The sequence below is a fragment of the Podarcis liolepis genome (genome assembly GCF_965112155.1).
Source record: "Podarcis liolepis genome assembly, chromosome: 7".
NCBI lineage: Eukaryota > Metazoa > Chordata > Lepidosauria > Squamata > Lacertidae > Podarcis > Podarcis liolepis.
Genome location: NC_139561.1, coordinates 63,107,581 through 63,119,007, shown reverse-complemented (window position 1 = coordinate 63,119,007; position 11,427 = coordinate 63,107,581). Strand labels below are relative to the sequence as shown.

Sequence of the window (11,427 nt, the reverse complement as noted above, 5' to 3'; positions counted from 1 at the left end):
TTGCTCTATCTTGGACCCAAAGCTGTGGTTGAAGACTTCTCTGGAAACCTAAAGGGGAAGCAAGATCTGCTGCTTTCCCATTAGGTTTCCAGAGAAGTTAATGCTGTGAATCCTTTCAGCTGTATATATGTGCAAACCAAACCACACACCTGAAATACTCCACAGTCTTATGGGCTCATGCATAGCATATTATTGACCTAGGGGAAAAGACCATGACAGCTGGAATAAGATGTTTCGTATATTTCAGCAGGCAGGAATAAACTCAGAGGACAGAAGAATAATATATAATTTATACCCAAACTAGAAAGCTATCATTAGTGTAAATGATCTTTGAGTGAAGAGCTGAAATGCAGAGAGATCTGTCAAGGGTGCTCACAGTTCCTTGTAATGTTTAACATATTCATAGAGGCTGCAATTAAAATAAGTAGCAGCAGACATGGGCATGAGAATAAATGGGAAAGAAAGAAATTGACCCTGCTTTGCTGCTGAGGTAGCAGAAATGGCTGACACAACTGGAATGCTGCCAAGTAAAATGAAATAAACTGAAATGAAATGAATCCAGGTTTTTCAGGACTGTGGCTTTAAAAGGATGGAATAAAACAAACATATTAATCATAGAATTGTAGAGTTGGAAGGGGTTCCCCAAGGGCTGTCTAGTCCAACCCCCTGCAATGCAGGAGTCACAGCTAAAGAATTCCCTGACAGGTGGCCATACAACCTCTGTTTAAAAATCTCCAATGAGAGTTTCCCACTTTACGAACTCGTCTGTTCCACAGTTGAACAGCTCTTACCATCAGAACATTCTTCCTAATGTTTAGTCAGAATTTCATTTCTTGTAACTTGAACCCATTGGTTTGGGTTCCTATCCTCTGGGGGCAGCAGAAAACAAGCTTGCGTCCATGTGACAGACCTTTAGGTACTTGAAGATGGAAATCTCTCTCTCTCTCTTTCTCTCACACACACACCAGTTTTCTCCAGGCCAAACATACCCAACTTCCTCAACTGTTCCTCATAAGGTTTCATTTCGTTTATCAACTTGGCCACCCTCTTCTTCCAGACTATCCTTCACCAGGGCCCAGGCTTTTTCAGTGATGGCTACAACCTGGTGGAATGCTCTGTCCCACGAGACTAGGGCCCTGCAGGACTTGATCTCCTTCTGCAGGGCCTGTAAGACTGAGCCATTCCACCTGGCCTTCAATTTGAATTAGCCTGATCCTCTATTCCCTTTCCCTCTTTCCTCTTCTATGAAGAAACCCTTTCTGGGACCCCACATTTAAATTATTCCCTGGTCACCTTGCTGTCCCTAGTAGGATTAACTTGGCCAGATAGCCCTGGTGATCACTTGATGTCTACTGACTGCGGTCCCCCCCTCAAATGACCCCTGAATTTTTGAATTTTATTGATATTGATGCTGCATTTTATGTTGTATTTTATGCTGTTTTAAAGTTGCGTTTTAATCAATGTTTTATATTTGCTGTTAGCCACCCTGAGCCCAGTTTTTAAACTGGGAAGGGCAGAGTATAAATAAAAATTTATTATTTCTGCACCGGTTCCAGCTTGTCAAAATCCAAGGCAGAATAACAGCAAGCAAATGGCGGGCAGTATAATCTTGGAAGCAAATGAAGAGAGGATGCCAGACTCGTTAGCAGAAATCTAGAGCAAAACTTGTAAGGGCTCTTCCGTCCTCACTTACTCCCCACAACACCACTGTAAAATAGGTTATGCTGAGAGGCAGTGACTGGCTCAAGGGTCAGTGGGGATTTGAACTCTGGTCTCCCGGGTCCTAGTCCAGCACTCGTAACCACTACACCACCTTGGCTGGAATGTACAGCCCAGTGTACAAATGAAAGCAGCATTTCCATTTGTCCTACCCTTTTGGTCTCTGACCCCACCCACTGGCATGCAGCCCCTGGCAGGCAAGTCATGGGGAAATGCAGCCGTCTGTTTTATGTTTTGCTCTTGAGGTAGAATGAAGTTGTGAGCTGCCTATAATTTATGTATGTTGCAAATGGGGTAGGAAGGTTTGTCAATTTCTGTTTCTCATTGTTTCCAATCATGTTCCATTTCCTACATTGTCTCATCAGTTTGGGATTATTATTAAGAAGTCATATTGAGTATTCATCAGCATATTTCCAGCTATACATTTTTGCTTACTATACACACATTTCCAAAGCAATTTTCCCCAACGTAAGGCTTTTTTGTATAGTATTATCATTAATAATACACATACCGCTTGCCCTGGCATATATGTTTTTGTACCCGTTACTTGATTGATGAACTGCATTGCAGCATTTGGAGAAGTGCAACTTTCAAAGGGCAGCTGTGCTTTGGTTGTCATATACAGTATGTTCTTTATGAAGCCGGATCTGGGTTAATAGCTGTTGGGGCACCAGTTAAATAAGCAAAGGAGCCCTCAAAAGCCTGGCCACACCAGTTGTGAAACACAAGGCAGTTTCCCCCTCACTTCCCAGAACCTGCTTTTTCATTTCAAGCACAGAATATGTAACAAAGGGTTCAAGGAGCACTCTTATTGCACACACAATATGGTCTCATGTTTTTCTTTTAATTTGAAAAACAACAACAAACAAACCACTTTTAATACTACTAAATGTATTCCCAAATTTCCTACTTGCGCTCTTGCTGTTCGTTCAACTTTGGCCAGTTTGGCAGTGGGGAAGTAAGCTCTCCATATTACATGCTGGTTGACATCAAACCGACAGATACAGATCTCCTTTTCACAGCTTTATCAAGAACAGTTCACTGGAGACCGAGAAAAATCAGGTTGCCCAACATCCTGTTGGTTGGGATGTTGGATGCTACAAAGCGGGAGCTGCCATATTCTTATTGAAGCCAACACTTCTATGCAAGAAGTTGCTCCAGATAAACATTTTAAGACACCCCTGCCCTTTGTCTTAGTTCAGAAATGGATAAAGACCTCTTCCCAAGGCAGCTCAACAGGCATATCCTTCTGTGAGATTCAGGTGAGATTCCTACTTTTAACTTTTAGACACTGCCTCAGCAACAGATGCAGAAGATCCAGCTTGCCTTTTCAGACTATACAGGATTTAAGATTGCAATAAATTAACACAAGGGGACAGGAAAGCAAAACAAAGAATCCAGGATAGAGATTGGGCAATACAGCCATACTTAAAGATACATATATAAAATATCTGACATCTTAAAAAGAGAATAGTAAACAGTGTTTTATGACTTAACGCATCATTCTACATAGTGGGGTTAAGCAGGGGGACAGACACTGAACCCAAGAGGACCAATTGTTATCCAGTATGGCAGGGAGGGGGCCCTATATGCATTGGAATGTACATCAAACAAAAGTTAACAGCCACAGACATGCCACCAGTTTCTTGACAGCCCAGTGTACCAGTGTCTTGCTTTTGATGAAAAAAAAATGACACTTCAGAAAATGATCAGGAGACAGAGTTTTGATGAATTGGTGAACAAATTAAGTGACACCTTCTTTAGGATGTCTTTGGCAGGGATGGCTAATGTTATTGGACTCCACCTCCCATCAGCCCAAGCCAGCAAATGGTCAGGGATGTTGGGAGCTCTAGTCCAAATATATCTGGGGGCACCATGTTTGCTGCCTTTGGTCTATAGAAAGGTGTCCCAGAACCAGAAACTTAAATGGCAGCCAGTGGGGGGGGGGGGGTTAACCCTGAGCAGTTTGTAGGAGGGAAGCATGTACTTTGCTGTGGATCTTCAATTCCAAAAAAGCTATCAAGTTGGAAGTGCAAAAGTCTTTTTCAGATCAAGTGCTAGTGGTTACATTATACAGTGAAGGTGAACTCCGTAATACGGCACAAAGCCTTCAGGGACAGTTTCCAGTGACAGTTGCCATCAAGGAAAACAACATGCAAGAAATAATTGAAAAGTACTTAAGCCACACCAACCAAACTCTATCAGCGAGGAGGCCTGCTTGACAAGCTTACTTCGGCAGTGGTCGATATTCCCTAAAATGCCCGCTTGTGACAGGAACTCTGTTTTTAGTCCAACATGACTGTATATGGCTCGCAGTTTTGCTATCCTACTCAGACTTCCTGTAAACCAGGGAGTTGTGCAGAAAAGGAAAGAAAAAATAATATATGAATGTCATATAACGTCACCATGTTGCTATCTGGGAATAGAAGCCACAACAGTGAGTTTCTTCCCACTGAAAACAAAAACACTTTCCTCTGTGTCTTCTGCACTAGGATACAAATCATCTTCCAGAAAGCAAGGCCAACTCCTGCATAGTGCCAAGCTGGTAGAGGTGCCCGTTCCTCCTCCTCATCAGGTGGTTGCTGCTACCCATCCTCACCTGCAAGGCCTAACACAAAAAGAAGACCAACAAATGCCCCTCCCCAATCAACTAGTCACCCTCTGACACTTGGATGACTGAATGTCTGTGAACCAGCCATTTCATTGGCCCAGAAGATGTCCCATGGTAGACTCTACCTGGAAGGTTCAGTTTATGTCTATACGAAAGCCAGGATAGCCCTACTTGGTACAGCAGATTTCACATGGTAGAAAACAAGGCGGCCCCTGAGAAGAACATTTGAGACATGGCCACTTTTGTCAAAATCGGAAGGGAGCCATCCATTATCAGGAAGGCTAATTAGCTGAGTAAACCCAGAGTTGCCACAAAGGAAGACAACATCCATCTTCTGTAATGGTTGCTTTGCTTGCTAGACATATTGCTTCTTGGAAGCACTGCTGCTAGGCCGGCTCGACTGCCTTTCCTGAGAGAGATGGACTATGGGGGCATCCGTGTTAAAGACGTCAGGGGGCTTATTCCTGCCTTGCAAGGCCAAGGTTTCTTCTGTGTTGAAGTTGGCCCAGTTCTGCTCACTGGAAAGTTTGTTGTATGCCTGGTAGGGCGGAGAAGGCCTCTCATTCATTGGGAGGTAGAAGAAAGCCTTGTCGGAATAAGCCTCCTCAGGCACACCGCAAAGCTTGTTGGGGAAGCTGTTGGCCTCACAGGGCATGGGAGGAGCAGAGGAGGGGGAACAGTAGTCTCTTTCCTTGGTGTTGTGCAGCAGGCTCTTGCAGCAGAGGTGGAAGAGCTCCAGAAGGTTGAGAACGAGGGAGATCAAGCCCACCACCAGCATGAAGAGGATGAAGATAGTTTTTTCAGTGGGACGGGACATAAAGCAGTCCACATGGTGTGGGCACGGGTCCCCCTGACAGACATAGCGGGCATGCATTACAAAACCATATAGGTACCACTGGCCAAGGAGGAAGCCAGCCTCAAAGATGCTCTTGAAGACCACACTAATGGTGTAGGTCCACATCAGAGGCCCGCGGATTTTAATCCTCCCATCCTCCGCCACGCAGATCTTGGCCATCTTCTTCTCCACCGCCACCAGCATGGCTGTCACCTTATAATCCTTAGACTGCAGAGCCCGGAGCTCACTCTCCCTCTCCTTCAGCTTCACCTCAAGCCGGGAGAGATAGATGACGTGCCCCAGGTAGACCAAGGTGGGTGTGCTGACAAAGAGGAACTGCAGGACCCAGTAACGGACGTGGGAAATGGGGAAAGCCTTGTCATAGCAGACGTTGGGGCAGCCGGGCTGCTTGGTGTTGCAAACAAAGTCTGACTGCTCATCTCCCCACACGGACTCCCCGGCGAGGCCCAGGATCAAGATGCGGAAGATGAAGAGGACCGTCAACCAGATTTTGCCGATGACCGTCGAGTGCTCCTGCACTTGGTCCAATAACTTCTCCAGGAAGCCCCAGTCACCCATCTTGTGCTAAGGGAGAGCACAATACATACTTTTACCACTTAAAAGCCACTCTTGATTACTTGCTATGTGATACATAGCCACACAGCGAAGTTTTGCAAATATTGTTTTCATAACACCATTCAGTGTAGGTGGTGTTTCCGACTAATATTAACAGGGAAGGTTCCTGCCCCAAAAGCTTACAGGTGAAAGTTTAGATAGCTTGGGGTGGGGAGAGACCAGCACAAGTGAAGACCAAGTATGAGCAAGCACAGATCACATATAATTGTTGTATTTAATTTTTTTGAAATAAGGAGCCCCAGACTTAAAATACAATGTGCCTTAAGATGCTAACAGTCAGAATGGTAGCTTGCGCAAGTCTCACCCCTGGTGCCCTGCTATTGTGGAAGTGAAGAGCAGCTGAATTTCTAGAAGTGTCAGAACTTGCTTTCAAAATAACAAAGGGCAGAGGAATCCAGAAGTGTTTCAGGCTCTTCTACATCTGGACAAGGACAATCCTTACAGAGCATCCCATTTTTAAAAGACAGTTTTGGGATAGAGAGAAAGGGCCAGCTAACTGTTCCCATGCTCTACACCAGTGTTTCCCAACCTTTTTTGGGCAAAGGCACACTTGTTTCATGAAAAAAATCTCGAGGCACACCACCATTACAGCCCCGTGACATCAGCGCGCAGCGTCACGCCGGGAGGGACATGAATTGCTAGCAAATTACATAATCACCACCTTGAGGGCTGGCTCATCTTCTCCGAAGGCAGAACCCCATTAATTAACAGCACAGACTCACATCATAGCCAAGACAAGGGGGGAAAACCTCAGTCATGCACAGTCATGCACATGTGGGGGCTAAATGAGGACGAAGACCGGGCAGAGAGCAGGGTTCAAATCACCCCACCTGGCCAGGACAATCCCTGGGTGCTCCCTTGGGCCACTCGCCTGACCCACCTCGCAGGGCTGTTGTTGCGAGGATAACACGGGGAGAACCACGCGTGCCCCCGGGAGCTCCTTGGAGGAGAAAGCGGGCGATGAATGCAATGCACGAAATATATGAGAGGCGACCAGGTTTTGCAGGTGAGGGGCCCCCGCCAGCCTCCGCTTCCAACACCCGGCGCAACGACGCCGAAGTTTCCCCCCGGGCTCGGCTCGGGGAGCAGCGCTGCTCCCCCCGGCTCCCCTTCGCCCTCCCGGCTCCCTCTGCCGCCCACTGGGGACCCCCCTCACCTGCCAAGTCCGGAGCGCCGGTGGAAGTTGCATGCATGCATGCAGGGCGCCGCGTTGCCATTGCATTGCACTGCACTCCATGCAACGCCTGCACGCATGCATTGCCTTGCACGCCCGCCAAGGGGTCTCCCTGCGGTCCGATGCGTCCCCTCCGGCGCGGATGCAGCATTGCAAAAATAACACCCCCCCGACGCAGCCCTACCTGGGGGGGCAGGCTCCGCCTCCGCGGGGATCCCCGGGCTCCATCCTGCCGCCCGATCTCCGCGGGGGCGCAGGCAGGCTGCGCGGGGTCTGCGCGGAAGAGCCCCTGCCCGCCCGGCTGCCGCCGCTGCGCTCATTCCATGGCCGGGAGAAGAGCGCTTCAAACAAAACGCCCGGCCCGCCAGGCCACGCTGGGAAACGTAGTTCGCGCACCCCACGCGGGCGCGGAGCCCAAGGGCAAGGGGACTACGGATCCCGGCAGCCCCCGCGCCGGGGACGGAGGGGGAGAGGCCGGGTGCAGGGATGGAGGGACGGGTGGGCGAGCGAGTGAGTGGCAGCCGCCAAGCCTTGGCCGAGAGCCAGGAAGGGCCTCCCCGGAGGAGGAGGAGGGAGGCGCAGAGCGGGAGGGAGGGAGGGAACCCCAGGGGTCATCTAGTGACGGCGCCCCAATCTAAAATTTGACTTTAAAAAAAATATATATCTTTCGAATTTTTTAATTTTTCCCGCGGCACACCAGGCAACATCTCGCGGCACACTAGTGTGCCGCGGAACAGTGGTTGGGAAACACTGCTCTACACCACCCTCTCCACCTATCTAGTAACAAGATACTTTGAGGACTAGAATATTTGCCTATCCAGAATTTTCATGGACATTGAAGGACGAAAGCTTTAAGAGTAGAGTTTAAAGCAGAAAAGTACAGATATATGCATATGCAAATTCTGGACCATAGTGATGTTAGCAGCCTAAAAAACACTTTAAAAATACCAGTTCTTTGGAAGGGGTTTGGAAGAGTGCTCAGCAAGCAGGGAGAAGAGGCAACTCTACAGGAGAAGGGCCTTGTTTTTCTGCTGTGGAAACGAGGCAGCTTTAATAGGATTCTCAAAATGTCTCGCAGTGAGGCACTGACAAGACCCAGACCTCCTTAGCTTCAGCAATCTTGGCCCATTAAGTGTCTTAAGACCAGGCCCTGGGACCAATGTGAATTAACCTACTGGCCTGCAAATTAATCCTAGAAATTGCCCTGTGAAGGAGAAAAGGCAACAGTCAAATCCACGCCATATATTCATGTTGTTGAACTGAAGTTTTGCAAGAAATAGTTGCATAAATAAAAAATAAATAAAGCTCATGATCCTACGACTCTTATGCTACTTTCACAGTCATGTTTCCTCCCCAAGGAATTATGAGAAATGAAGTTTGTTAAACATGCTGGGAACCATAGCTCTGTGAAGGGTTCTCCTAATAGCACCCATGACAAACCACAGTTCCCTGGGTTTGTTGGTTTTTTTGGGGGGGGACACCATGACTGTGAAAGTGGTATAAAAGTGCTTTGCATGCTTGGTGTGGATGTCTGGTAAGAAGATCCACTGTGCAGGAAAATTCCTAATAGTCTCATCATTTGCAGAACATTTATAAAAAAACCACCCCGATATATTTCTACCAAAGGGACCAGACCCTCACTTCCCCTGATCTTAGAGCTGTTCAGCAGTGGAACAGACTGTCTAGGAAGGTGGTGGACTATTTCACTGGAGGTTTTTAAACAGAGGTTGGGTGGCCATTTGTCAGGGACTGCATTGCAGGGAGTTGGAGTAGATGGCACTTGGAATACCTTGCAACTCTTTGATTCTATGATCTTTTAGCACTTAGGAGACAAACCACCCAATGAATGCTGTCCCTTTAGGGATCTGTACCAAGAAGCCAAGCCAACCACAATCCCATATCTGGGGTTAATCGTATCACTCATTGTTACCCTCAGTTTCCTGTAAAAAACAACAGCTAGAAAGATTAAATCTTATTGGGAGGGGGGAAGCAAGATACTGACAAAATATACAAAACGGAGACCTTTGAAAAGCTACTCTCCTCTGCTGTGTTCAGCTGCTCTGCAGGAACTTCCCCTTAAAGCTAACATCACCTTAAATTTAAAATTTTGTATCAGACAAGGCACTTGTGCTTAAAAGCATGATTGCATACCAAGCTTTTAATTGGAGACAGCAATGAGGAGCTCCTGCTGCTGTAATAATATAGGAAGGTGTCTTATACAAATTCAGACCATTGCTCCACCTAGCTCCATATTACACACACTGACTGGCAGCAGCAGTTCCTACTTGGAGATGCAGCTGGGGACTGAACCTGGGACCTTGATGCTCTCTTGATGAGCTACAGCCATTTCTGCATTCTGGAGCCTTTCCCCACCCATCCAGTTATTTGTTTTAACTTGGCAATTTCATCCTGCAGCTCTGTCTTAGGTATCTTCAAAAACCATGCATGGAGCTACTAAACATGGGTATTTTTCAATGCTAAGTTATATCCTATCATAGATTTTTGACACCACCAACTTTAAAACATAAACAGAGATTTAATCTTAAAGTGCAAATAAAGACAGAGGAACAAGTCATAAAGTCCACAGACAACAAAGGCCAAACAACAGATTCTTTTGCTCACCTTTTAAGCCCTCTCTCAGCCTAGTACCTCTCTGAAGGCCACCACAGCCCTCTGCTTCTTGCCCCTGGGGTTATAAAGAGAAAGGAGCAGGCAGTCAATCAAGAAGAGTCCAGTCAGGGGCTTGATCAGCTTTTAAAGTGATAGCCTTTTCAACCTCACATAACTGAAAGGATTGTCCCACTCAACAGAGCCAACGAAGGAAGGGGTGTGTGTATGGGCGGAGCAGGTTTAACTCTATCAAAGGGTTAAATTATTCTAGAGGAAATTCCGGCAGGGCAGGTAAATGTTTTTGTCCTGCTGCTGCCCAGAACTGCCTATCAAGGATAAGTAAGAAACCCCCAATGCTTGGAAGAAACGCAAGCTATCTCAGATCAGGGTTGCCAGATGGAAGGAAATCCTGTTCTGCTGCTGTGTCTTCATTGCCTGACACACATCGACCAGCAGAGCTTTTCACGGCATGGAGGGAAACATGACTGCTGGCTAACTGCTGTATGTGTTTCAAGGTGCTATTGAAAGCATGATGACAGTGGCAGGTTGAAAAGTTGGCAGCCCTATGCCAGTTTGGTGTGTGTGATTCTATCTTTATTATCTGGTGTTTTATTATCTGGCTGAGAGTCCATGCTCCAGAATTTGCATTCTGTACTGGGACTGAGGCTCAGTATACATGGAATATACACACAAGGATAAGAGTGTGCCTCTGAGCACATGCAGTGTGCTTGCTCCTTCTTCCACTGAGTACATGAGGACAAAAAACTAGTTGCCAAAGGATATGGCAACTTTGCTGAAGCAAAGCAGGTCTGTATGGGAGATTGTGCCATGCATACCCTCTTGATAGAAAGAGGGCAGGACAGAAATATAGCTAAACGACTAAATCATTCCAAGGTTCCATGCAGAAAAAGAGTACCAGACCAAGTGGAAAGAACTCACAGGCAAGTAGGAACTAATAAACAAATAAGGTAAAATAAATCAAAGAAATGGGCCCACTACTTCTGAGGCTGTCCAACTAATTTGGAGATTGGGCCAAAACAAATCTGGGGACGGGCTGTAGCTCAGTGGCAGAACGCCTGCTTTGCATGCAGAAGGTGCCAGGTTTGATCCCTGGCATCCCCAGGCAGGGTGGGAGAGATCCCTGCCCCAAACCCTGGAGAGCTGCTGCCAGTCAGTGTAGACAACACTGAAGAAGACAGACCAAGGGCCTGACTTGGCAGCTTCCTATGTTCTTTCCCCGACTGTGGTACTCACCAACAAGTAAAATGCAAGTTTTCAGCATACAAATCCAAGTTTTTGGTTTGCTCCAGAAGAGAAAGGAGGCTGCGGCAAGAGAGCACAGAGCCCTCTTGCTGTGATCCAGGAAACTCCGTGACTGTTCTGAAGAGCTTGGTGGTGATGGTGGGGAAGTTGACTACAATAACTCCAGGATGAGTGCAGAGGGGAGGAGCTAAAGGGGAAGGGAGGAGCCACTGTTATCAAAAGGTTTGGGCTGGCTTTCAGTCCTGTAACATTATTATGATCCTCCAAGGGGCAGCTGGTAGGGCAGGTGGAAAAAGAAGGGAAACCAGAGTGACTTCACCTGCTTCCTGGCTGGAGGCATGTGTAACGGGTGGGTGAAATTATGGGAGAGGAGAGGAGACAGCAGGAGTCCTAAGAGAGGCTTGGATCAGCCGAGTGGCCTTGCAGGGTTTAGCTTGCTGCTTTCCTTACAAACAGGGGCAGGCAGGGGGAGAGCTGCAGTCGGGGAAATAGGAAGCATAGGAAAACAACGAAGACTGAAATAACAAGCGTTGCCCATTGTGAAGCTGTCTGGGCCAAGAGAAACAAGAGGGAAATCCT

General features: G+C 47.2%; 1 protein-coding gene across 2 annotated transcripts; it reads right to left on the bottom strand.

Annotated features, from left to right (window-relative positions):
- Positions 1–2,544: 2,544 nt before the first annotated feature.
- Positions 2,545–11,094, bottom strand: GJA4 (gap junction protein alpha 4). Of its 2 annotated transcripts, XM_083514071.1 has the most exons (3): positions 10,840–11,093; positions 9,598–9,661; positions 2,545–5,750 (listed from the first exon to the last, which is right to left on the bottom strand). In XM_083514071.1, exon 3 carries the CDS (start codon positions 5,742–5,744, stop codon positions 4,686–4,688), a length of 1,059 nt encoding a protein of 352 aa, XP_083370197.1. In that variant the 5' UTR covers positions 5,745–5,750; positions 9,598–9,661; positions 10,840–11,093; the 3' UTR covers positions 2,545–4,685. The 2 variants fall into 2 exon arrangements, with proteins under 2 accessions (XP_083370197.1, XP_083370198.1); XM_083514072.1 differs by lacking the exon at positions 9,598–9,661 and having other exon boundaries at positions 10,840–11,094.
- Between the last annotated feature and the right edge of the window lie 333 nt (positions 11,095–11,427).

Excerpts from the sequence above, each read along its gene's own strand:
- GJA4 (XM_083514072.1), bottom strand. The coding sequence starts at position 5,744 with ATGGGTGACTGGGGCTTCCTGGAGAAGTTATTGGACCAAGTGCAGGAG.